Here is a 25,857-nt window from a genome sequence, read left to right as displayed (position 1 = left end):
TTCTATTAATATATGTTTATTCTTCTCCATTTTTACTGTCATGTTTTATTTTTGTATTTGCAAATGTTTTACAGGTCCTCTGTGCAGAGACCTATCACCACAGCACACACACTGGCACAACAAGATTGGTCAGAAACAGCATTAATTTCATTTAGTAGCACACAGATTTTGGGGGACTTTTGCAAGGACGCAGCAGAGACATACCATAACACTAATAAATCTTATTTTTTTCTGCTCTTTTCTTGTACTGAAATAAAAAAAATATGTTTTGACTTGCCGAAATAAAACAAAGAATAATCATTCTCATTCTTAACCCCTTAAAAAACATAAATAAAAGGGAAAAATTAAGAGGTAAACATGAGTTATAACCGTTACATGTCATGTACAGCAGTTGAATGGAGCTCTAATGAATGCATTGTGGTCCAAAAAGGCGTCTTCACCCCGACATGAAATAAAATAATCTCTGTATTTAAATAAGAAACTGCTGTCAATATAAAAATACATGGCATTGTATTGTAGCTTCATTAAATAAATCAACAATTCATATATATATTTATCTATATATATAAAATATTATACTGACGTGTAGAAAAATATGCCTTACAACTTTTTTTAAAAGAGTAACAGCTGTAAGCTTTTTGTCTGCCACTTCACCACAAAAATGAAACATATGTACAAAGAAACAACTGATAGGCAGTCAGAATGAACCAATGCACTCTTATAGATATTTTTTCTGACTTGACATGTATTTGTATATCTATATATATTTGATACTATAGGATTCAAGCAGTAATTGATGGCAATACATAATCAAAAATAAGTTAATAATAAAAAAAAGAAGTATTTTTCTGTCATTTATGGCGATATCAGTGTATCTTTGGAGAGCGGGAGAAAGAGGACGGTGAGGGAGACACATTTTTAATTTAAATTTTTTTTTTCGAGACGTTTTTGTGTCACATCACCTGTGTAACAGTATTTCAGCCCACTGAGATCATAACAAACACAGGCAGTGTCAGCTATCCCTAAAAAGTGAAAAAGGAAGAAAAAGAGGAGAAAAGCCGGGACAAGAGTCAGGGAATACGGTGGCTGTTTTTGTTTTTGTTTTGTTTTTAAATCATCGCTGAGGCAGTTCACGGAGCGTTAACACGAGCATGCAGCATGTCACCGAGACTAGGCAGAGGACGCTGCTGCAGCTGTTTGACATTCAGGCAGATGTTACTGTTGCTGATGCTTGACCATAAAAGAGAGTATCTTGCTGCAAGAGACAAGAAACAGAGCGAAAGAGAGGGCATGAATGTGTATTTTCCCCATACGGAGTGGTTTATCCCTGTTACCTCCTGTCCAGGCAGTGTCTAGCACATGCTAAAGCCACCCGCCCTCTTCTCCCGGTGCTCCAGCTCCTCCACCCATCAACCACCACCACCTCCTCCTTCTTCTCCTTCTCCAGGCTCAGAGCAGTCGGGCAGACGCGTCCCTCACTCCCCATCGCATGGTAAAGTGCCGTCCTCTCTGGCACGGGAAGGCACGGGTGCACCAAGCTCGTCTACGCACCAGCAGTGGCCACGCTGCATGCCCTTGGAGGAGCGGCACTATGAGGAGAGAGAAAGAAATGGACACAAAAATGTACTTTTTCATGTATTTTCTTTGGAATTTACAGGGTTTCTGAAGGTTTCACCAAATCAAGTGTAAGACGTTTTAAGACCTTTATTAAGGCCATTAGAAAAAAAAAAATTAATGGTGCCTTCCTTGAACAGGTCTATCAGTTATAAGTTATACAAAACATTTACATTCTCGTGTGAAAATAGCTGAAGACAGAAGCGCAATTCTACAACCGTCCATCTTTGAAAAGCTTTAGTAGAGCCTCCTGCACAACCAACAGAAATGTAGCTGGTGGTTTCCAAGATGTTTCCAGCAGCCATTTTCCAGAGCATAAAGTGGTTAAACCAGCTGACTAAGCGTGCTGGAGCTCAGATACGGTTGCTAGGTGATGGGCAGAACTCGGCTGGGGTTGCTAGGTAACGGCACAGTATGACTCAACAATCAGGAGGTTTTTTTGAAACGGCTTGTTTTCCATACTTCAAAAAACATCAACTAAAACAAAAACAGCTGGATGACTTTTTTTAAGCACTTGAACTATTTTTAGAAGCTGTTGAGACCCAAATGGAAGTACAAAAATGTGCAAAATGTGAATGTTACATAAGCTTGAAGATTTGCATCACTACTGAAATGTACAAAAGAAAAAAATCTTAAATAAATAAATCATATGGGCTGGCAACATAAGTAAACCTGCATTTAGCCATGATGGTGGTAAAGAAGCTAACTAGCTTTTACCCTATCAAGCTAGCGGTAGCCGCTACTGCCTCGAGTCACAGAATGTAGTGAAAATGTTTCAGTTACTCAAAGATTTGGGTAATAGTAAAGACCCGTAAGGAAAAATAAATAAAACTAGATATAATATTTTAGATTAAATAGGCCTTCAACAACAAAATTTAAGAGCTATGAATAACAAATTTAAAGTCATTTTTTTCTCAATGAACTTAGGACAATTTAAGACTTTTTAAATGAAACTTAATGATGATTTACCTGATGGTCTGACAAAAAAGCAATGGAAAATCTTAAAAGTGTGGCATGCAGTTGTGTTAAGCCTGTCCGAGTCAACACTTTGTATAATCAATACTGCAAGGTTTCTCCCATCCTTCCTTCCATTAGATGAGTTTTGTTTTTCAAGGTTGGGCCACAAGAGGGCGCTAGATAAGCTCAGAAAGTTGAAGGGTCACCTATAATTTCTGACCTGTTTTTTAATCATAATTATAAAATGTAAATTAATATAACATTGAAATGTTATTTACACTGCGTATCCTTCTGACTGGCTCAAAATTAAGCTGCTTTGCTCTTCCAGCTAGCGTAGCAGCATGAAATGGAAAAGCTTCTGACAAGAAACAGGCAGAAGGAACCGTCCAGCAGCCCTGCTGTGGAGGATGCCTCTGGAAAAAACCTCAATAACTCACGGCCGACTAAAATCAGAAGATGTGAGGCAGCATTAAACAGATAGTGAATAAAAGCGAGGAACAAAGAATTCTGAAAATTGATGTTAATTTAAATATTTTGCAGCAGCATTGTCTGTGGATTTGCAAAGGGGATCTCCAGTCAGAAGCTAATGCAGTTTTGAGGGAAATGACATGGAAAAGTTTGGAACCTCTGTGTTGATACTCATTTTTAAAGCATTACCTCACTTGGATTTAGGTCTGGACTTTGACTGGGCCATTTGCAAAACATGAATGTGGTTATTTCCATTATTTTAAGTTGCTTAGGATTTCCAGCATCCCCCCCACAGCATGATGCTGCATCTACCATGTTTGCACACATATAAATGGTTTTACTGGATTTTATTTAGGGTAAAAATGAGTAAAATAACAAAAAAAAAAATCCCCCATGCACTCATGCAAATTGTGCAACACTGAACAGAGTAAAGACCTAGAAACCTTTACCTGCTTTTTCCTGTAGAAGCCCCGAGTGTCACAGTTGGGAATGTAGATGTCGCGGTCAGACTGGAAGACCGTCAGCTCCAGTCCCCTCAAGACGCTGTTGAGCAGCTTGCGACAGGGTGCCTGGAAAAAGAGCAATGCAGAGGGCGACTTTAAAAGCCCCAGGGAGGCAAAGACAGAACCTGGGTGGCATTTAAAAGCTGCTGGCTCCCCTCAGAAATCCTCCGTCGGTGTTGGATTAGCAGCCGTTTTGCATCGTAACAAGCAGGATCATTTATGTGTATCAGATGTCACATATTGTGTCACATTATATAACGTTTTGTTATACAATGCTTCAGCTTTTCAGGTCACAGAAATGACTGTGCATTTTCTGGTGTGAAATGTGACTGTGTCATCTCTTTCAGCAACACACACACCACTTCTGAACATACAGACTTCTCTTCTGTTTGAAATAAATCTGTGCCTGCAGCAGCCGAGTCCAAACTTTCCCGATTCACATCATGCTCAATTAGTTCTGCCGCATAGCAGCACACACATCATGCACCATAATGCATGGCGTGTGAGCAGCGTGTGTACATGTCGCTGCAACACCCTGAACAGCAGCGGATCCGTGAGGAAATGAATTGCACTGCATCTTTCTTTTTTTTTCTTTTACTTTGCAGAGATATACAAGAAGGGCTTAAACTTACTTTTTCAAGGTCGCCAAAGTGTGAGGGATGTGGACCTGGGAGGAAAGGAAACGCCATGATGAGAATGTGACATTAAAACAGCAGCGCTCTCCATTTATCAATTTATTTTACAATTTGCGATGGACTGCTGTATCTTTGCGCTAAACAAGTCTGCTGAAGACCTCCAGCTGTGACTGAGCATTGATTACCATCAGTACGCTCCCTTTTTTCATGCCGGTTAATCGCAGTATCTCAGTTTGAACAGCAGATGGTGATCACTGCAATAAATAGCAGCCTGATCAGGATGTAGGTGACACTGTGACAGTTTCACATTCCATCCGAATTCCCTATGGAGAGGCTGAGTTGTAGGACAAATCTTTGTCATGAGCCCTGGCATTGGCAATGGATGATACATCTGGATGTGTTACAGCTAAAAAAATAACCCTAAAATCATTTAAATAAATGCAAGCATTTACATCTTTACAGGCAAACTGATGCTGAAACTGAACCAAGAGTGTAATAGTTTCTTCAAAGCAGCAGAATCATGAATGAGTTTCTATCTATGGTGATTCCAGAGATGCGTTGGCTAGACACTAACTGGTGACACAGCATCACATGCATGCAATAAAAGAGCGAGTCTGCAGAAATGCGTGCAGTATCCATTGTAATATAACACTAAATGTCAAGCTGAGTCTTTATGTGATTTCATGCACTTGTGTCTTACCTGTGGGGTGGGGCCTCTCGGTGGGACTAGTTCTGATGTGCTTGGCGCAAACGCCTCGTCCCTGCAACAGAGCCTGCAGGGGGCTGTGCTCCCTGGGTGGGGGCACGCAGCGGAGCCCCTTGGCACAGCTCAAGGTGTACACGCCACACGGCTCCCCCTGGGCCAAAACTGTCGTGCTGCCGGCGACGTCGTGGTCCCTCGGGGGCCGGCCCGCCCCCAGGGGGTCCTTGCAGGAGGGACAGACCTTGAAGGGCCCCCAGCGGCTTCCCCCGGCCCAGGATCCGCAGTGGGCGATCAGCAGCAACACAACAGCCGTTAAGTTAGAAAGGAGAGGCATCTTCTGTTCAGGTCTCAGGTTCTGCACACTGTCACTCCCTGTCAGTTAAATGTGGTCGATGCTATTTCTGGATGTATATCACTCTTGTCTTTTTTTTTTTTTCCCCCTGCTTTCCTGCGTCCGTTTCCTGCTCCTAAAACAGTAGATTTCCTTGGCGCTTTGCCGGCTGAGTCCCCCTGCAGTGCCAGAGGACACAAATGGAGATTGAGAGAGACACAGCAAAGCGCCAGCTTTTAAAGATCTGAAAGGCGGTGATCGGGAGTGAGTGAGTGAGTGAGTGAGAGAGAGGGAGAGAGAGCACAGTTATGACACCTTCAGGGGCTGGGACTCAAAGAGAGAGAGAGAGAGGAAGAGAGAGAAAAAGAGAGAGAGAAGGAGGGGGGAGTAAAGGAAGGGTGGATTATATTCCTTTTAGAAATGATCAGAATCTCTCCACCCAATCACCATTCATGCTAATCTGCTCTGTCAACACGTCCAGAATCACTTGGTCAGTTCTGTGTAGTTTAATTTCAGTGTCAAAGATCCATCTTGAAGGTTCGCCATGGTAACAAATATAAATGTTCAGCACATGGGCGTCCACTGCAATGCTGTTCCCCCACTGCAAAATGCATATCCAACTCTAAGTTTTTTTCCCGCGGTGGAATCCTCTGTAAGATTTCCTGTCTAAACATGTAACTGAGCTCCACAAATGTAATAATCCCTAACAATCTTTATGTTTAGGACTTTACAGAACAGTGACTTAACGACTCAGACGTTCACGTACTGATATAAGTTAACTCTTAAACTGTAATCGAGAAGATTAAATGCATCCTGGGGAGCAGTGAAGCTTTGCAAACCACTAAATGTAGCTTCAGAGTTTTAAACAGCAGTGTCCCTGCAGCTGAAAGCAGAATTAAAAGGATTCAATGCTGTTTTATTTATATACTGCCAATTTACATCAGTTATAATCCCAGAGCACCATGCAAAACAAACAGATCTGATTCATATACAGCTACAGCTCCAAATGTAATAGGAAAGCAGAGTCATTTCTGCAAAAATGTACACAAGATAATTTAAAACAATAACATGCAAAGCAATTAGTTTGGATTGTACACACAGTTTTTAATGCAGATTCTTATCTTGCAGCGACTGATCCTGACTCTTTCAACTGCCATGCAGTTAAAGATCGACTGCATCAAAACTGACATACAACAAGATTCTTATCTGATGCAGAAAGACACAAACTTTGCTTCACAATAAACCTGGAAATCAATTGCGATTTTGTGAGAAAGATTTTGCATGACATTTGCAGCCAAGATATTTCCGTCTCAAATATCCTTGTTACATGGTAAAAGTTCTTCAGTTAAAAACATTAAAGTTATGATGCTCGAAAGGAAAAGTTGACAAAGTGGATCCTTTGGCAGTAACACCCTGTATTAAGCAGCTTTGCCATGACACAGCATGAAAATAAAACATTCTGAAAGTTAAGGGTTAGACTCGATGCCAGGCGTTGGTCCTATGGATCCAGCAGAGCGCAGTGACTCAGTGACTGACCTGTTCCTGCTGAAACACTGGGCTCCATGGGGATGAAATCTGCCTCACCATCAGCCGCCTGGTGTCCGCATTATGTTTGGCATGCAGTGCACAAATCACCTGCCGCCTTGTGTTCCCATCAGTTCTCAAGCTTCTGCAGGGCTCATATCAGGAGAATGTTCCACAGTTCTTGCCAGACCAGCAGGGGCCTTCTTTTCCACTCTGCTTTGGATTATTCTTTTTTCTTCCTTGTTCAGTCTCTCTCTGGTTCCAGTCTAACCCCATCTGGCTCAAAAAGTATTTCTTTTTTCTGTTTTAAAAAACAAACAAAAAAAATTCCCACTCTAACCATCTGGTTTAAAGCAACCCCAATTACTGTTATAATTGCTTTATTAATAATGCATTTTAAGGTAATTAAACCTCCAGTGATCATAAAATGCCATTATTGAAGCAAACTGGTCGAAACAAAAATGTGGAGAAGGAAATAATTCATAATAGTGATAAATATCAGGATTTTTTTTGTCTCCATCAGATGAAATCAGGATGAACCCAGAGTGTCGCATACACACTCATCCGGGAGTCATGATTGGTCAAACCCTTCACACGGTTTCTCAACTCGTGCTCCTATTGGCTGTTGAAAAGAAGGAGACCGTGACGTCAGTGGGAAGCGCCGAACTCCAGTTTCCAAAGTTTAGAGTGATGCTAAGGTTAGCCGATGGACGGCAGTAAGTCTCTGTCCTCATTAACTGCGCACAGGTAAGCGACACACTCACCGTTACCTGAACGCCTGACGGTGTGGAGAACGGTTTTCTGCTTTGGATATATTTTATCTGTAATTTTGGTTTCTTACGGAGAACCAGACCGCACCATGCTAACCGCTAACGATGCTAACCCTGATTTAGCTTCACTAAGTTCTCCATTCTTCCGCCACCGAGGAGCCGTTAGCTGTCTGTTTGAGATGCTATCCAGTTGAATAATGGTGTTAGATGATTAAATATAAATTGTCGTGTTTTTATTTCTGATGGTCAGCTGGTAGAGGATGCTGGCTGTCGGATGTAAACAGAGACACGCCCCCTTCTCACCGTCAAATTTCACGTTTCCACTGTTAATATTTGTGGAGGGTTTAAACTACGGAAGAGGATTAGGGTCACTGAAAAAAAACAATTAAGTCAGACTTAAAAAAATAATAAATAAATAAATTTGAGAACAAAGCCAAATTTCTGAGATTACAATCTAAATTCTGAGTGGGGTGGAGGTCGGGAGGTGGGTAATTTTTTTTTATTTTTTCTCAAAATTTAGACTTTTGAATATGTAGGACCTTCTTGCTGCAACAACAGTTCTACTTGCTCTATAGTCCCATTTTCCTCCTCAGTATTGTTTTTCTGACTCACTGATTCATAAAAAAGAAAAAGGGTGTTTTACAACATGTTTGCACTATAAGTAAGTTGATACACTAAAACTAAAATTTTTATTAAAGTATAGAATTGTACAAGAGAATCTATATTTTGCTTAGGATATTCTGTTCCTTCTTTGAATTGTCAAACAATTTTTTTTAATAAAGCTGACGGTTTCAACAGTGCTGTTTCAGTATTTGTAGAACCTACAGATAATTAGACTCCACTACTATTCAGGCAGGTTCAAAGTTATTGCTTTATAATCAAATGTCCAGACTTCTATTGAAATGCTGAAAAAATATCTAGAAATTTGAACCTGGAAAATTATGGAATAATATGGAGAAATATGAAGCTTGTTGATATCTCGAAGCTAGCTCCCTGACAGATTGTTTTTCTATTCTTTTTTCCCCTTTGGTCTTCATTCAGATGGATGACATCAATGTTTTACACCACAGATGCCTTCTCAATTTGAGGCGTAGAATTCGAGACATAGAAGATGGTCGCCCAGCCCAGGATCGATGCATGAGGTTGCAGAAGGATGGAGACACACTTAGGTCAGCCTCCCTGTCAAGATGTAATCATATTATTTTCATGGTCATTTATCCTCTCTTCTTAATGAATATTAATGATAGCCATTTACATAGAAGTCAGGACTGATGATGATCAGGATTCGTTTCAAGAAACATTTAAAACATGCTGACCTTACTTGGCCTATCAAAAGTATACACCACTCTACCCATTTGGTCATGTTTAAGGAATTACTTTTCCAAACTTTGGAGCCCATATTTTTACAAAAGATGGAGGCCATTGGCTGGACCTATAATTTTATTGCTTTGATTGGTAAATAAAACTGAAACCCTTTTTGAAGGATTGTGTAGTTATCCTTGGGCGTCCAAACATGGTGGGACAAAAAATAAACAAGAGAAACATAACACTTTTGGAAAGAGATCAGAAGGAACTGGCTGAATCTTCTGACTCCCATGTGTTCCTCCTTTTCTTCCTAATGTTTATTTTATTTTATCCTAGTACCACTGCAATTATTCTAAAATTATAAATCTTAGAAGTTGCTGCTTTTCAACTTTTATTTTAAATCTCTAGATTAATGCTTTAGAATGCATTTGGAAAAATGTATCTAGGGAAAGCTAGATGCACTAAGTTTTGTCAAAGTTATCAAAAATGCTTAATTGCTAAACAAAAACATTGCAACAAAGGACTGGTTATAAGTCTTAAGGTGTCTGATGCAAACAGTAACAATGACTATAAAATGAATGAAAACTCCTGTTTTAATAATTGTGTTTTATTTTTAAATCCTTGTGAAACACACCTTTCATGAATTTCTCTTAAAAAAAACTCCAGCAGTCTCCAAAGGTTTCTGATTTGAGCGACTGAGAATCTTGACAGAGTCTCTGGAAACCTAAGAAGCTCTGAAATAGAAAAGTGGAAGTTTTATTCTGTATTGCTGTAATGTAATACTTGTTTACAAGTTAAAATCAACAACAGTAGACCAGTAAATCCTAATATGCAAAAGAAATGCTTCAAACAGACTGTGAAAAATATGTTTGTGGCTATTATTTCAAATCAGCATCCTGGTGAATAATTCCTAGACCCATTTCTCATTACATCTGTCTACCATGTTGGTGAATATACTTCGATCAAGGGTTTTCAGTGAGCTGATGTTTAGCTCAAACAGAAACTGGGCCTATTGTTAACCTGTAATTTCCTCCCTGTAGTTACCAAGGGAACTCCGAGGAAGTGGGTTGCTATGTGGCTGGCCTTCCTTTATCAAAGGGAAATTGCTACTTTGAGGTGAGGCACCTTGATGTGTTGCGACTGAGCTGCCAGATGTGAACTGACCACTTTAGTTTATGTTTAATTTGCTGTAATTCCAATTGATGCATGGTATGGTGAGCCACATTCCCCACACCATCATCCCTGGTTATGCCCAGGAATGCTTTTCCATCCAACAAGCAATTTTAATCATTACAGTCCAATTTTTGGCATTTTTTTCTCAGCTTTATATTAAATTTAAAGTAGCCCCCCAGGAGTTTAAGCTCACCATTGAAAAACCACTACCCCAAATTAGGTATGGGTGAGTGTGAGATTTATGTTTTATTGTAATTTGCGTAGTTAAAATTACTCATGCACACGCTCACTGACCATTTCGTGGCTAAAAAGGCATCTCATGTAATGTCTGAAATGTCTGGAGCATCATAGGAAACCCTGATTGGATCGACCTCCATTAACCCTGATGTGAACTTCAAGTTAAGCCAAAACGAGATATATGTCTAGCCCTGAAACTGAAATCGGTTCTGTAACAGATAGGGATGCAAGTTATTGATAAGTTCATCGATTAATAAGTTAATCGAAAGTTGATAAATTAATCCACTAGATTATTACTACTCAAAAACCTGAGTTTAATTTTGTACAAAGAGGGCCAACCGTCCTATATTTTCATAACATGCTTAATAATAATAATAATGATGATAATAATAATAATAATAATAATAATGAAACATTAGATTTTATTATAGTTTTCTGTCAGCTGTATTAAACAGTGACAACATAAAGTTGTGGTTTTCTCACATTAACGTGATTAAAGCATGGCCTCTTAGCAGCTGAATAGAAAAATAAAAGATGAAAAGAATAAAATATATGAAACACTTACAGAGACGCAGCTCGGCTGAATGAGCGCTGTTAATATGAAACTTAAGGAGCTTGTCGAGTGTTTATGTTTCAAAACAGAACCGCATAAAGCACATTTTCCATCCCACATTTTCTGTTTGGACCGTTCTGTGGCGCCCGCCATCTTGTATCAACTGGCTCTGCTTAGTAATGACCAGCGGCGCCCTCTGCTGGATGGCAGCCAAACTACAACATTAAAAGAAGGTGCAAGCGACATTGTAAGTTAGTCCATTGGAATTAATTTAATCTAATAAACCATTAATCGACGATTAATCGGAAGTTAATTAATTATTTGCATCCCTGTAATGTTTGGGTGAGAGAAAAGGAAAACTATTTATATTGGCTGTGGATTCTTTGACCTTAAAATAGAGCTGAAGTTGGCTCAGTAGTGGTAGTTGGACCAGTCGGATAACTCGTGACTGGGCGTTGTGCATCTTTTCTACACACTGCTCTTAGTATGTCACATTTAACCTTTTTGTAGATTAAATACATGTCAAATTTCCCCCACAATAACGATGATAACAAACGACTGTCTCATTTTGAGCTTCGTGGATCTCCCTGACATTTAGAACAAGTAGATTTTACCTGGGTCATAACCCAGAGGTTGTGCTACATTATTCTCCGTTCTGTGACGCACATGCTGTCAGTTTCCAAGATATCTCTGAAATTTGGGAGCATTTATTTTGCTAAAGGTCAGACTTCTGTCGACATATGCGTCACTGCTTCCCTCATTTCTCCTTGTTTTGCTTTCACAAGGAATCCGTTTCACCCCGGCTGTCAGTACTCCTCTGGTTTTTTCAGGTCTTCAGGCTTTGATTCCTGCTGAACAGCTGCTCCATTTCGCTTGTTTTAATAGTTTTTTTCCCCCGCTCATTTTAACCTAATGGCACATTACCAGCAAATTCCTGCACCGTATGTGATTGATTTCATGTTTTTGTGACTTTTATTTAAATCATACAGACAAAGGAAATATTATGACAGGGTGTGTCGAATACTTTCTTTCAAGTGCCAAACTGAAAATAAAGAAGTGAAGACAGAAAAGGTCCAAACATGTGATACATTTTTTAGATATTTTCCATGAAACCAAGGTTTCTCTCAAGGTGAACATGAGATTTTAGTGTTTGGCTGTACATCTGGGTAGCTGATTGTTAATGTTGTTACTAATGAAATTATCTTAGATACAACAACCACCAAACCTTTTGGTCCATGGTTTAGATACGTAAAAAACCTCAAACTCTTAGTTTGTTTTCCTAGAAAGTTTGGTTTGCTTGAGGTGTGAATGCACAATCAAACCAAAAAAGTGAACTCTGGTCTGACAAACCTCAGTCTTGTTTCGGTTCAAGGGAACGCTGGTGCGATTCCAATGAATATTTGAACATTAAGCAGACCGGAGACAGCCCCAAAACAGGAAATGGACTACAGTGCAAGGCATTCTGGGTAAATACAAGCAAAACAAACGAGCTAGCCTAGCGCTAGCATGAGAAATGGTATGTGGTCTTTACCAAAGAAAAAGAAAAATCTTATGACTTTTGTTTTAATTTTGTGAAGACGGAAGTTGCACTCAGTCTCTTCTTCAGAGATTTTTGTGTCATTTCTTTCAGTAGTTCTTGGATCAGCACCCCCGCAGGCAAGGAGGTGAACAGTTGCTCAAAGGGTTTGGCTTGCTTGAAACAGTGCAGTGTGAAAGTGAACCGCAGCAGCTGAAAATGTTACAAATGTTACAACGTTGGTCCTTAATTGAACCGAGTCTACCAGACTATCAGGTGTGAAAACACCCAGAGGACGAGTGAGAAACTGAGAAAGTCAGCTAAATGGAGACTTTGTGATCCCAAGATGCCACTTTTTTGTTTTGCTTACTTTGAATCTCACTGACTTTTAGATTAAAGTTGTAACACAATTTTTTTTTAACATTAGAAAGTGTTTTGGCAGAGCTAAGAAGGTGTGACCTTTGAACTTTATTTAAGTACGGTAGATCTATCAGGAATGGGCCAAAATTCCAGCAATCTACTAGACTAAGACGCTTGTTGAAAACAAGAAGTTTTGCAAACAATTTACACAGTGTGAAAGGTATTTCTACCATTTTTATTGAAATTGTTTTGATGTAGAACTAAAACAAATAATCGACTTTATCATGATTAATCAATTCTTGAAATAACTATCAGCTAATTCAATTAATGATTAATTGTTAACTGTAGTATATTAAAAACTACTAATAAGCACCTTTTGCTACTCAGTTGTTAATCAGTTAATTCTAAATATACACTGAATTGATATTAAGTCAAGCAGAAAGACCTGAACTTTTCATATGTTAATATTAGAAGTTTTTTTTTGCTGCAGATGCATTTTCTGCTACAAATGATCAAGCGGACACTAAAGGAATTCTGTGTTATTGCATTTTAGGCGATGAAATGTTAATTTTTTTACTTAAAAGTGGAATTTAATTATTTGTTTATTTGCATCTTTTTATGGATATCTAATGTTGTATAAAAATGCTTAAATTAGCAACTTTCTTTATCCGATAATCAGTAACTAAAATAAAATTATTGCAGCTCTATTCTAATGTTTTACCAATGGAAATGGTTTGAGAAAGACAGAAGAGAATGGTTTTTGTGTCTTATTTGTATTTAAATATCCATTTCCAACTGTTTGCAAGCAAGCCTGAATTGTATTTGTGAAATAAATTACCTTTAATTGGTGCCATCTTTTCGTGCATCTGTAGGTAACAATAGTGGACACAGGAGTGAGGGGAACCATCGCGGTGGGCCTGGTGCCTAAATTCTACAGGCTGGACCACCAGCCTGGCTGGCTGCCATACTCTGTAGCTTACCATGCTGACAACGGCAAGTAAGTCGACCACAGATCTCCTTACCCAGCGGAGGAGCATTTGGTTCCTGCATCAGCTTAGACGAACTCATTTTCCTGCTGTACATCCACAAAAATACACCAGTAATCCTTCAGCGCTTTGACGCTGTGATTCTTAACCGATGTTTCTCACTTATTTTCTGCGATGCCTCCCCAAGGGATCATAAATTGCAATACTGTTTATAATCTCATAATGTTTAATGGTTTATCTCTACAATTCACTGGCACCAGCATAATATGACCTGATTATTAAAACAGATTAATAAATTGAGCTGTAACGATTTAAACATTAAATTATTGCAGATTGATTTACTGTTCTAAGTCAATCAATCAAGTTTATTTGTGTAGCACATTTCAGCAACAAGGCAGTTCAAAGTGCTTTACATCATAAAAATACAAAGTCACAGAACATACAGTCAGTAACTGAATCTTTATATTTTGTCAAGTGTTATCGTTACACATCAAAATGTTGATTTTCATTTATAATGTTTCAAAAAGCAAGTCTCAAAACAATTTCCAACTTCAGTTTTTAACTGTATTAGTAAAATTTAATCAAAACTACTCAGTCTGTGTGATTTTAAATTGCAAATGTTTCATAGTAAAACTTTTTAAAATTGTAAGCAATTGTAACTTATGAGCTTCTTATGCCTCTTCTTTTTCAGTAGCCATATAGCTTTTTAAAATGTTTTGTGCAAAATGTACAACAATATTCCATGTTGGAAGAGATGAAATATTTTGCATTCACCGTAAACATGCTTAGGGCCAGACTAAACATGTTGTTTTGTTTGTTAGTTTGTTTTTAGTACGAGAATAAAATTTTAATTTTATGAGAACTCTACACCAAATTATGTTAAAATGATGAATACTGACCATTTTGTGCCATTATAGTTGGTATTGGTTTTACAACAAAGGAAATACTTAATCTTTTAACACATAAGGATTAAGTTATTATCTCTAGCAGGATTGTTTAAATGGCTGAGTCAGTTTTGAGGAAAGAACCCCAGACTTGATGCAGATTTGTTCTTTGTTACAAATGATCAAGAAATCGCTAAAGGAATGCCTTGTTGCTTTTTAGGCAAGAACAAAAGTTTATTTTCTTATTTTAAAAAGGAGTTGAATTGTTTATTTGCATCTTTTAAATGGTTAAGTGGTTAAATGAAAAATCTGCAGTGTGTGCCAATTCTTTTTGTCATAATCAATTATTACAATAATTGTCAGTTGCAGCTTTAGTGTTTTCTCCTTCTGTTGGATGCAGACTAGTTTCATGACCCTGTCTGACCCGACAGAGACTAAACCACTGTGGCCCACCAGCTGTTTGCAGTTTGAGGTGCTTCACAGTTTATTAGAGAGCTTAGTCAGATTCATGATGTTAGCAGAGTTTGGCAGCCGTTGTGTAAAACTGAAAACTAAGCCTGTTTTTCTGGCGCAGACAGCTGTAGGGTGAAAAGCAGCTCCTTGTAATGATCTATGAGCAGTCTGTCCAGACCAGACGGGGGACATTGACTCATGACGCATCCTCCACATGCAACAGAAGATTATAGGAATACAGATGAAAGAGTACCCAATTGTTTTAAAACCTCCTTATCAGTCTGGCTCTGAACCCTCAATTATTTGCTGGGCTTCCTTGTTTGTTTTTTTCAGTCAGCTTTTACATGTAAAATGAGAACCAGAATTAGTTATCAGTTCTGTTCTTAACTGGATTTATTTGTTTAATGTGTTTGTCTTACAGGCTGTATAATGGTAACCCTGTTGGAAAGCAGTTTGGGCCAAAATGCGCTCGTGGTGACCGCATTGGCTGCGGCATACACTCAGAAAACACAGAAGCTGGTCTTATTACTGTCTTCTTCACCAAAAATGGCAGAGAGGTGAGTTTTCCCCAAGGCTTTCAATGTTTGCAATGTCTGCATGAAACAAATGAACATTAAATATTACTAAATTATACTCTCTTGGTATAAGTAAATGCATTAAAGAGACATTTCTATCTATTTTAGCTTATACCAACTATATATTAAAGGAGAATCTAGATTCCTTACTCTTATTTTCCTGATTTTGTTAGGTTATTTTCACAGCTGCCATTTTTGATCCACTTTAATCCGACTCTAGTTTGTTTGCCTTAGAAAGTCAGATTCATTAAGGCGTAATCAAACTCTGATGCGAACCAAAAATGTGAACTCTGGTCCGCCTACAAACCCAGATCTGGGTTCAGTTGAAGTGAACTCTGATGCAGTTTGAATGTTTATGTGAACGGAAAATGGACTTCTGGCATTCTGGGTAAATACAACCAAAACAAATACATGCGTCTATCGCTAGCGGGAGAAATGTCTCGTGGTTTTTTTGTCAAAGACAACAGAAAAATCGTTCAACCACTAAAATCTGATGCTACTCCATTTTGATTTATATTTCATGAAAATGAGGTTTTTGTGTAATTTCCTTCATTGGTGCTTGGTACAGCGCCACCACTGGTGAGGAGGGGAACAGATTTTTCAATAGTTTGGTTTTATTGACAGTGCAGTGTGGAAGTGAACTGCTGCAACTGGAAATGTAATAAACGTTGTAATTTTGTTTCCCAATCGAACTGAATGTATTGGACTAACAGGTGTGGAAATACCAAATAGATAAAAAAAAACAAAACAAGAATATACAGAGAGAGAGAAAGAAAGATGGTAAAGGACAGATAGAGAGGGGCTTTTGGTTTAGAAATGTTTTCCCTTCATAAATGTATATTGTTATCTCATTTAATTTCTAAAATATGTATTTAATATCACAGAATAAGATGTATTTTACAATAAAGTCAAATACAATTATCAGAATATTAATAATAAAGCCAGACAATATAAATGCCAGACAATTAAAATGAGAATGAATTTCAAAGAAGACATTTAATGCTTAATTTTCTAAAATAAAAAAGAAATAAATACACACTTTTGTTATACATCTGTTGTTTTTATTGATTTATCAGACATTTTTTAAGTTTATTTCCTGTCTGTCTTGTCCAGGTGGGTTCAGTAGAGGTTCCTGTGTCGTCTGAGGGCCTTTACCCGGCTGTAGGTATGCACTCCATGGGGGAGGAGGTGAAGGTCGACCTGCGGGCGGAGTGGCTCTTAGAGGAGGATGATACCATGATGATGGTTGACAGCCATGAAGATGACTGGGGACGGCTCCATGACGTCAGAGTCAGCGGCATGGTAGGAAACAGAAAACGCCGTCTGTTGAACTTCCTTTATTTTTTTATGGATTTTAATCATTTCTGTCCAGCAGTGTCTCTGAATAATTATTGTCTAATTGTCAAAAGATTTACTTTCATAAATAGCAACAATGAATTATAAAGTAAATTGAAAAAAATAATAAAATGATAAAATTTAGAGACTGTTTTTATACACAATAAAAATGACCTGTATGCTAAACAGCTGCAGCATTATAATCCTGCTTTAAAACATTACATGAATGCCATCAGATTGTTAAAATGGCAACAGATTTATTTGGCTGCATAAAAACAAACTTTGTGTCTTATGTATCATGATCTCGGTTGTGCTGTCAATCAACTTGTATCACCGTTCAGGTTCACTATTATAATGTTTGCAAACAATTTGACTTAAAAGCCAATTCATTATATTGTTTGTTTTTATGTGGATATTGATTATATCATAGTGTTTATTTAATGTTGTACAAAAAACTGTATTGATTGTATATAATTTTAAATATTCCCATATATTGGAAGTCTTGGTTTTTATTGTTGTTTAACTTTAAAGAAGAAAAATACCTATGAATACATTTTTGTTCAAATATAAAAGTAATTTGTGTAAAAATTATCTGCATTTTAGTTTTAGCACTGTAGTTTTAGTTTTGCTAATAACTGTGTATATTCAGACTGAACATGTGATCATAACAGTACACAGGAAAGGTTTCATCTGGGGAAAAAAAAGCCTCCAGATGAGTTTGTCAAGCTTTTTTAAGTTGGATATGAATTCAAAATTATTCCAAATAGGATTAAAGGAGCAGAGTCTCATCTCCGCTGCAGATTTCATTAAGTATTTTTGCTTTGTTGTGTTCTTAGGGACCATGGAAACATTTCCTCCATTTTGATTTGCGCCTGTGCATGCAGCACTTTTCCAGCCTTTGTGGTTTCCGTGGAATTACCGATCTGTCGTTTGGTTGCAGTAGATGCTTTGCATCTCTTAAGCTCCTCCTGTGATTTCACCCGCAGCGCCTCTTTAATCTTTAGCCTATACCGTGGAAGAGTTTTTACACGTTCCTGTTTATGTAATCACTGTTCCGTATAATGGCCATCTTTACAAATTAAGAAACGGGGAGCAAGTTGACGGGAAGATAAATAGCAAATCTGACTGGTATGCTTTTGATGAGGCATCACTGACACATTCAAAAGCACAAAAAACACAGAGTAAAGTAGTGATGGTAGTGACTTGTCTACAGCTAAGTCTTTGCTTTTGTGAACAGTTTACATTACGATACAGAGGACGGACGCTCCTTTTTGGAGCCAAGATTCATCTGCATTGTTGCCAAACATCTCTTCCCACACTCAAAAACACCAAATCTTACCAAGTATTTTTGGTCTAATTTCTTCACTTGAAATAAGACAAAACTAACATACAAGTTCAACAAGATGTTAACCTTTGCAACTATGTCATTTAATCACTCGAGGCGCCATGATTGACCTCAGAAGTCATGGACGGGAGTATTGAAGAGAGCAACTGAAATAGTTTTCCCAAGTTGTTTTCTCCAGTTTATTCATGGCTTCTACTTCTTTGAGTCAACTAATTTGTTTGTGAGTGTAACACACAAAGGTTGGAGCTCATAGATGGCGGTGTTTACAAAAGTTGCAAATAGCTAGCTTAGAAACCGACCCGTACCTCCTCTCTACTGATGTGTTGATCATCTCAATTTGATGCAGAGTTCACTATAAACTGTCCTCCACTTATGCTCTTCTGTTCCATTTTGATCCTTAAAAATTGGTCATATTTGAGCTTTAATGTGATCGAGCTCCATTACAGCTTCGTGCTCCATTACAGCTGTGAGCTCTAAGTTCACTGCATTCTTAATGTCTATACTCATTGTTACGACCCAAGGCCTTTTCCTTTGGGTCTCTAGCGTCCATGTTTTGGACTCCTTAATTGGTGCTGATTGGAAGTGGAGGCAGCTGGCCAGTGTCTCCAGATGACGTCAGATCCACCTTAAGATGCACCACTTTCTTTGACTAAGCAGCTCATTCTTTTTGTCTCCCTGCCACTCTCTCCTCTTCTCCCTTTCTTCCCCAACCAGTTATGATTTTTTGTTAAATAAATTCCCTTTTAAGTTATCCCGGGTGTTGCTTCCCTTTCATTTGTTATGGTTTAAGAGCCGGACCATAACAAATTGGGGGCTCGTTCAAATTTATGTTAGGTTTGTTATGTTAGTTAATTAGTAAACATTGTTTGTTAATTTAACTGGGAAGCTAGTATGGAAATCTTGAGTTTAGTTTTGGGGAAATGTTTTTTGTTTCTTTTTTCTCTGGTTTGGGGTAAGTTGCTTGTTTTCATCTCATCTGATGAGCTCACTGGTAAGTCTTGATTGTTGTCTGATTTGTGCAATTCATTATGTCTGATCTGAACTGGTTCCCCTGTAGGCCTAACGTGTCTCCCCTTTGGGATTCATGTGCTCAAAAACAGTAGTGCGAGATCATATGGTTGGAGCAGTTGTCTCGGGGGCACAGCCATAGTGTTGGGGGGGGTTGCCGATTTTCTGGTCGCCTTTTCCACTCTATTGGTATTTAGTGCGTAAGTACCCACCGTCCCTGATCTCTGAAGACTAGGGTTGAGCTAGAAAGTTTCTGATAGGCAGTTAGAGGGGAGGTTCGGGTTGGTTGTTTTGCACAGATTGTCAGCAATTAAACTTTTGAAACACTGTTTTGTGATTAAGACTTTAGTCATGTCTGTGGAAGGACAGAGGACCTCCACTTATGCTCTTCTGTTCCATTTTGATCCTTAAAAATTGGTCATATTTGAGCTTTAATGTGATCGAGCTCCATTACAGCTTCGTGCTCCATTACAGCTGTGAGCTCTAAGTTCACTGCATTCTTAATGTCTATACTCATATATTCTCTTTGTTCAACAAATTAATGAAAATTTGTGGATTTTTATTAATCCCAAATTGCTGTGACGAATGATCCAGCTAAATACAATTATTGTAATTTTAAAGTTAATGAAAGTTGATGAAAATTAACTCAATCACAAAAACTTAATTTGCACTGCGTTTCCAGCTCTGCCACAAAATGACCTTTCAGTAATCTCATTGTGCTCAGGGGCCAGACGCTAACGACAACAGGGCAGCTGGTACCACTCTGTCATTCTGACTGAATTAGTTGAGCAGAACGGCTGCTTAACATCATTCACTTCATCTCTGCATCGAAAAGATCCTGCAGACAAGAAAACTGCTCCTTTTATTGCACCCAATTTAAAATTAATATTGAAAAATGTTTGACTTTCCAGCTTTTTTCTTTGTTCTTTCAAGGAGGTAACTGTAATAATGCGTCAGGAATCCAGTGGATTATTTGTAGACAAGCTCTTTAGCTTTGACTGAAAATTGTTTTGGATTTATGTCAAATGAAATGGACACATAGATGTAAAAGAAAGAGGAAAAGAAAATTGGCAGAGTGGCGGGGTACAAACTTAAAAAGGAAAGAGAGAGATAAGAATAGAGGAGAAACAATGATAGAGAACAGAAGAAAACACACTTGAAGTCTGAAGGAGAGAAAAATACAGACCCAAGAAACCACTTTTAGCAAGACATTTTCCCCACATTATAAGTTCATTTATCTGCCAATAGAACAAGTACTTTTTCATTAATATTAAGGAATTATTTTCCTAAAACAAGTGCCTATTTCTAGCTGAAAAGTCACTTTTAAGTAAGTTTGTCTTATTACAAGTGTATTAAGAAATTTTCTCTAGAAACTAGACTAAAATTACTTGGTAAGATTTTGTGTTTTGCAGTGATAAACGTTTAAGTTCTAATCAACATTTAACACTGGAACTGGAAGACATTTTAAATATCCCACATAAATAAACAAAACAACAGAAATAACAACAAAAAAAAGAATTATGAAGTCGAAACAAAATTATCTCTAAAGAAAAAAAAAACTAATCGAGACCAATTTTTTGGTAGAAAAAATTATAAATTATGCAAATAGAAATTTATCGTGTGATTAATTGATTTATTGATTTATTGCTTATTACAACTGGCCACATGTTATAGCAAATGCACTGGGTGTAGTTGATGGGGAAATCCCATTATTGAGTTGAGTCCAGTCAAGAATACCTTTACCTGGAAATCCCCAGTTGTATGATAAGCAAAACCAAGTAGTAGTAAAACTTTTGTCAAATCATCTTAAAATCATTAATATCTCATCATTCACTCTATGAAAATCATAGCTCACATGATCATAATGTCAAACGTTTGACCCAAATCAGTTCCTTTTGCCTTAAACTGTTAGAAAATGCAATTAGCTGTCTATAAAAACTCTTCACCTGACCTTGTGTACCAAGAGACTTCTAGACGGACAGAAAACACATAAATTAAAAAGCCTCCTTTATTCCACTTCTTTTCTAACAATGGAGGCCTCTCCCTCTTCTCAAACCTGTGACTGATCTGTTTGGTTTGGGTTTTAAAGCTTCTTAGAGTTTACCACCAATCAATTACGTGTAACCTTGAATGTGATCGGCCGCCTTCGTTTCTTTAAGTTTACGCCTGCACACATGGATCCACGTATTTGTTTTCTACCTTCATCATGACTGCTCAAGACAAAGGTCTCCTATGCAAACACGGCCTGTGTGTTTGGTCATAGTCCACCTAATGAGGCTTTTTCAGCTCGCCACCCTGTTTGCTGTTTCACCGTTTCTCTTGAGAGGAGATATTTGGCTGGCGGTCCACTGCGTACGTGCGGCTCACTGCGAACTCGAGCCTGCAGTCCCTCCACCTCCTGTTGTCACAGCAGTCTCTCTGCCCACCAACTTAATCCCGTCAGCTGCGGATGAGCGGGCCGATAAGTAAAGTGGACGCCACCTGAGGCTGCAGTTGTCTGTTTCCCCAGTCATCCAGTCGTTGCTTTTTGAGCATCCGTTCCTCTCTGTGGCTCCCTTACGCCTGGGAGTGAAACGTCTTGCCATTCATGTCGTTGTCTAGGAGATCGCCTGGTCTCATGAAAGGAGGAGATGTATCGATAATACGGCAGGGTCTTCACCAGAACATCAGCTGATCTGTCGACACCATCATCTGTTCTGTTTCCATCTCTCCTTTCATCCTTCTTTCTTTCATTTGTTTGTTTTTCTTTTGTTCTTTCTTTCAATCCTATCTTTCTCTTCTTCCTTTCTTTCTAACTTCCTTCCTTTCATCTTTGCATTCCCCTTCCTTCGTCCCTTCCTTTCTTCCTACCCTTCCTATTTTTCCTTCCTTCATAACCTTCATTCTTTCCTTCCCTCCTACACCCATTTTCTTCATCCTTTCCTTCCTTGGATTCTTCCTTTCTTCCCTCTTTCTTACCTTGCTTCTTGGCTTCCTTTCTTCATCCTTTCTCTCCTGTCCTTCCTTCCTAACATTCTTGTTTCTGATCTTTTTTCTTACCATTTTTCCTCTGTTCCTTCATTCATTCATTCTTTCCTTTCCTATATTCCTTCTTTCTTTCCCTTTCCCTTTTTTCTCCATCTTTCCTTCTACATCACACGTCTCATTGTGGGACATCTCAGGTCTTCTAGCTTTCAGGAACCATTTAGACTCAAACACAGACAAAAAACATTCTTCAGCTGCATCAGTGTAAAAACTAAAGCCAAGAGTCAAAAGTTATGATGCAATTCCAATATTGACCAATCTAGTTTCCCAAGACTCTCTTCAAATACCTTTTGAGCAGAGGTAAGTGGAGAACCCAAAGATTTTTGACATTTTGAGCTCTAGTGGACCCCAAACTATTACCTCTGCCACCAGTAAAAACCTCATTAATGTTGTCAAAGTGCTCAGGCAGTGATTTGCTGTTTCCCACAGTAGTTGTATTTAAGTATATTATGTCATTTGTTGTGGCATCAACCTGCAACCTCCATCAGTAACAACATGAAAGCCATCAGCATCATTTTTGACATGGTAGCTGTCACTCTAATGTAATGGGTGCTATGTGTCGAGACATGAACGCGGGACCTCTATGCATGTCCTGCGGTGTTTGGCAGCAGTGCTGGCAGCGGCTCTTTGGGTTCTGTGGGTTAAGGCGTGGTTCTCGTGTGGCATGTTCCAGCGCATTCTGGAAATTATTTATTGTATTGAGATGCGGTTAGCTTGGAGGGTGGATTTGGTGCTATTTGCAAGTTTGTCATGTTCTTCTAACGTGTCATGAGTAGTTTTTTCAGTTGCAACCCATTACAGAAAATTTACGCCTTGTTCCCACTGTTTTCTGTCAATTTTTGTTCTGATTAAGTTGTCAAAGGTTTGATTATGCCTACTTTCCCTCCCATTATAGTGAGTTCAGGTATTTTACGAGACACTGCTACATATTCCATCAAATTTTCTTGGTGCCTCTGATTATTTTCTTAAGCTGCCCTTTGAGGCTTGATTTGACTAAGCACTGCAGTAAAGTTTGATTTATGGAAGACTCACCTCTGCAACTTGCTGGGCAGCCACCATTTAACTTGTTCTGGCAAAGGAGATTCACTGGCTGATGACATGCCATATTCCACTCAAGCTACTACAAAAAAGTTTTTGTAAAACTGCATGCCAATGATTCCCAATCATTTTAATCTAATAAAAAAATGTTTGATTATGTCAGAACAGAAATATTTTGTTTAACTTGTGCACAACTGACAAGTGAAAGAAATAAATTGTTTGTGAACCTCAGAACATTTTAGATTGCTGGATTTAAAATTGTGGCACAGCTACCAGTCGGCTGTCTTCTGTGCTACTCGGTCTTTTAGAAATGATGATTTATAAGGTGAATATTACATTAATTGTGGAGCGTAGAATGAATCGGGAACAGCTTTGGTGGCTACCTGAGCTGTGTTAAATTACTTCTGATGTTTAAACTTGGATTTGATGAGGATGTTGGACCAAACGTAACCGTATTTGAGTTTAAAGTTTGAAAAGCTGAAAGATTTGCTAATTGATTTCTTCAGTAGCCAAGCTAACTGTTTTTGGTAATGTTATACAACCAGGAGTCCTGTCAGGGAAAAGTCCTTCTGTTAATCTGATTCCGTTTGCATGTGTTAACAAATTACAGAACTGCAACGCTGTTCTGCCTGCGCTTGTCTTTCTTTATCCCATTGCACAGTCTGTCATCTGGAGGTATTCCCTTGTATTCATAGTCAGCACTGTGGTGGAAGTTCCAGTTTCAAATCTTCAGTTTGTTTGCTCTCCACTCTCTCCTACACAGGTGATTGTGAGCCATGTTTCCACAGAGGTGTGTGGAGATTAACCTTGTTTTATAACAGTCTTGGCATTGATCACCTAAAAATTCACTGGCTTTGCTGCATAGTCAAAGAGATGGTTAAAAAAAACATACCATACTTTGCATTTGTATTTAAAAAACTTTAAAGTAAATTGGAATGGATGCTATTTTATTTTAAGCTCTATTAATATGAATACTTAACATCTCTTTGGGGTTGTATTAATAAATATTAATTGAAAAGTGTAAAAAACAGGATGAGCTTTTGACAATAACATTGTATCTTCAAAAATGTAGCAGAGTTTGGTCAGACAGTGACGTGATGTCGTCGTTGAATTACCTTATTGTAGCTCCTTTAGCAACGTGAAAGGAGTTGTTTCACAACGTAACTTTTATGTCTTTATTTCTAGGGCCGCGTGTTGCATATGTTTCAATATTGACCGGAAACTATAACTGCAGTTTTAGGAAGCGAGGCATCATCACACAATGTGTGAATAGTCATTATAGTGATTTAAGTAGACAGTTACAACTTTCACTGTTGTTTTTAAAATAAACCAAAGCTGCCTGTGAATAGTAAAATCTGTTAATGCTTGAGACACCGTCTAGAAACTTTTAAATCCACCAACTTTGAAAGTTCTAACGCCATATATACTTTAATTAGCATTAATAAATGGTGCTTCTAAATTTGCTATTTTTCAGACGCCAGTCAGTTGTGTGTCTAGTAGCATTGCATTTTTGTATTTCAGCTTCCTAAACTCTTTGAGATATTTTAGATGAGCTCTGCAAAAAAAATAAAAAATTGGAATTGGGAGATTTTCTTCAAATAATTTAAAGTTAAGTTCCACATAAAAATACTGAGCTGTGAATATGCTGGGGTCCACTCTCGGATAAATCAGCCCTAATTTGCATTTTGGATGTTTGAGGCTTAATTATATTCATAGAAACGACTCTTCTGTGCTGCAGCTTCTTAAAGTTTTGAGTCTTCTCTCACTAACAGCTGTGATTAAAGACTTCTTTTTCCAGGACAAACTAATAGCACATTCACAAACCAGAAATAAAATCCATTTAGCTTTTTATTTGATACTCTGGTCAGCCTGAAAGTCGGTCATTTCAAGTCACCTTCTGGTTTAATTTTAGAGCATCCTGAAGCTATCTTGCAGTAGTTACTTGCATTTGTTAATGTTTCTATTAACATTTATGAATCCTTGTTTTATCATTGCAGTTTTTCTTGAAAATTTAGTCGTCAAAATGCAGACGATCAAATTATTTTTTAGGATTTACTGACTTTTTTCCATGACTTTTAATTATAACCAAAACATTTTGGTGTTTTGGAGTGCCATATAAATGCCACAACAGAAATCAAAAAAAAAATTTTGCTTAAGCAAAAGGTTTTAAGTGAAATCTCCTAATTTTAGTTTCGCCTTCCTTTAAGACTTTATAGGTGTGAGAGGAAACCAGCAGGACCTCTCTCTGGGTGTTGCATCTGTCTCCCAGGTAGCAGCTCAACAAAACAAGGCCTTGCACATTACCATCACGATTCTCACCTGTCAAAATTAAAGGAGCGAGACGGCAATAGAAAAAGAGAGGGAGCGAGATTGTTGGCTATACCAGCGAGGCATGCTTCGCTCAAGGCTACATCTTTCTTTCAGCTCGCTGGTCTCGCTCTCTGTTACTCAGCAGCAAGAAGTAAAGAAGAAAGGTGTGACTAAGAGCTCACCACACTGAAACTCTTTCCTCCTCTCCCTAAAGAAAAACAGTTGTCCAGGCATGAAAGTACAGCGGGTT

General features: G+C 38.2%; 2 protein-coding genes across 3 annotated transcripts in view; one reads left to right on the top strand and one right to left on the bottom strand.

Annotated features, from left to right (window-relative positions):
- Positions 1-6,836, bottom strand: igfbp6b (insulin-like growth factor binding protein 6b). Of its 2 annotated transcripts, XM_016665934.1 has the most exons (5): positions 6,748-6,836; positions 4,878-5,390; positions 4,175-4,209; positions 3,489-3,608; positions 1-1,589 (listed from the first exon to the last, which is right to left on the bottom strand). In XM_016665934.1, exons 2-5 carry the CDS (start codon positions 5,212-5,214, stop codon positions 1,476-1,478), a joined length of 606 nt encoding a protein of 201 aa, XP_016521420.1. In that variant the 5' UTR covers positions 5,215-5,390; positions 6,748-6,836; the 3' UTR covers positions 1-1,475. The 2 variants fall into 2 exon arrangements, with proteins under 2 accessions (XP_016521420.1, XP_007541909.1); XM_007541847.2 differs by lacking the exon at positions 6,748-6,836 and having other exon boundaries at positions 4,878-6,734.
- A 553-nt stretch (positions 6,837-7,389) lies between these two features.
- The window catches only part of spryd3 (SPRY domain containing 3), a 45,232-nt gene continuing 26,764 nt past the window's right edge, over positions 7,390-25,857 (top strand). Inside the window, exons 1-6 of the mRNA XM_007541845.2 lie at positions 7,390-7,482; positions 8,547-8,674; positions 9,851-9,926; positions 13,522-13,646; positions 15,394-15,529; positions 16,661-16,849. Coding sequence (XP_007541907.1) covers positions 8,547-8,674; positions 9,851-9,926; positions 13,522-13,646; positions 15,394-15,529; positions 16,661-16,849 — 654 coding nt within the window. The 5' untranslated portion in view covers positions 7,390-7,482. The remainder of the gene's footprint in view (positions 7,483-8,546; positions 8,675-9,850; positions 9,927-13,521; positions 13,647-15,393; positions 15,530-16,660; positions 16,850-25,857) is intronic.

Source organism: Poecilia formosa, unplaced genomic scaffold (assembly GCF_000485575.1).
Source record: "Poecilia formosa unplaced genomic scaffold, Poecilia_formosa-5.1.2 Scaffold637, whole genome shotgun sequence".
In the NCBI taxonomy this organism is placed as follows: Eukaryota; Metazoa; Chordata; class Actinopteri; order Cyprinodontiformes; family Poeciliidae; genus Poecilia; species Poecilia formosa.
This window is presented reverse-complemented; position numbering and strand designations above follow the sequence as displayed.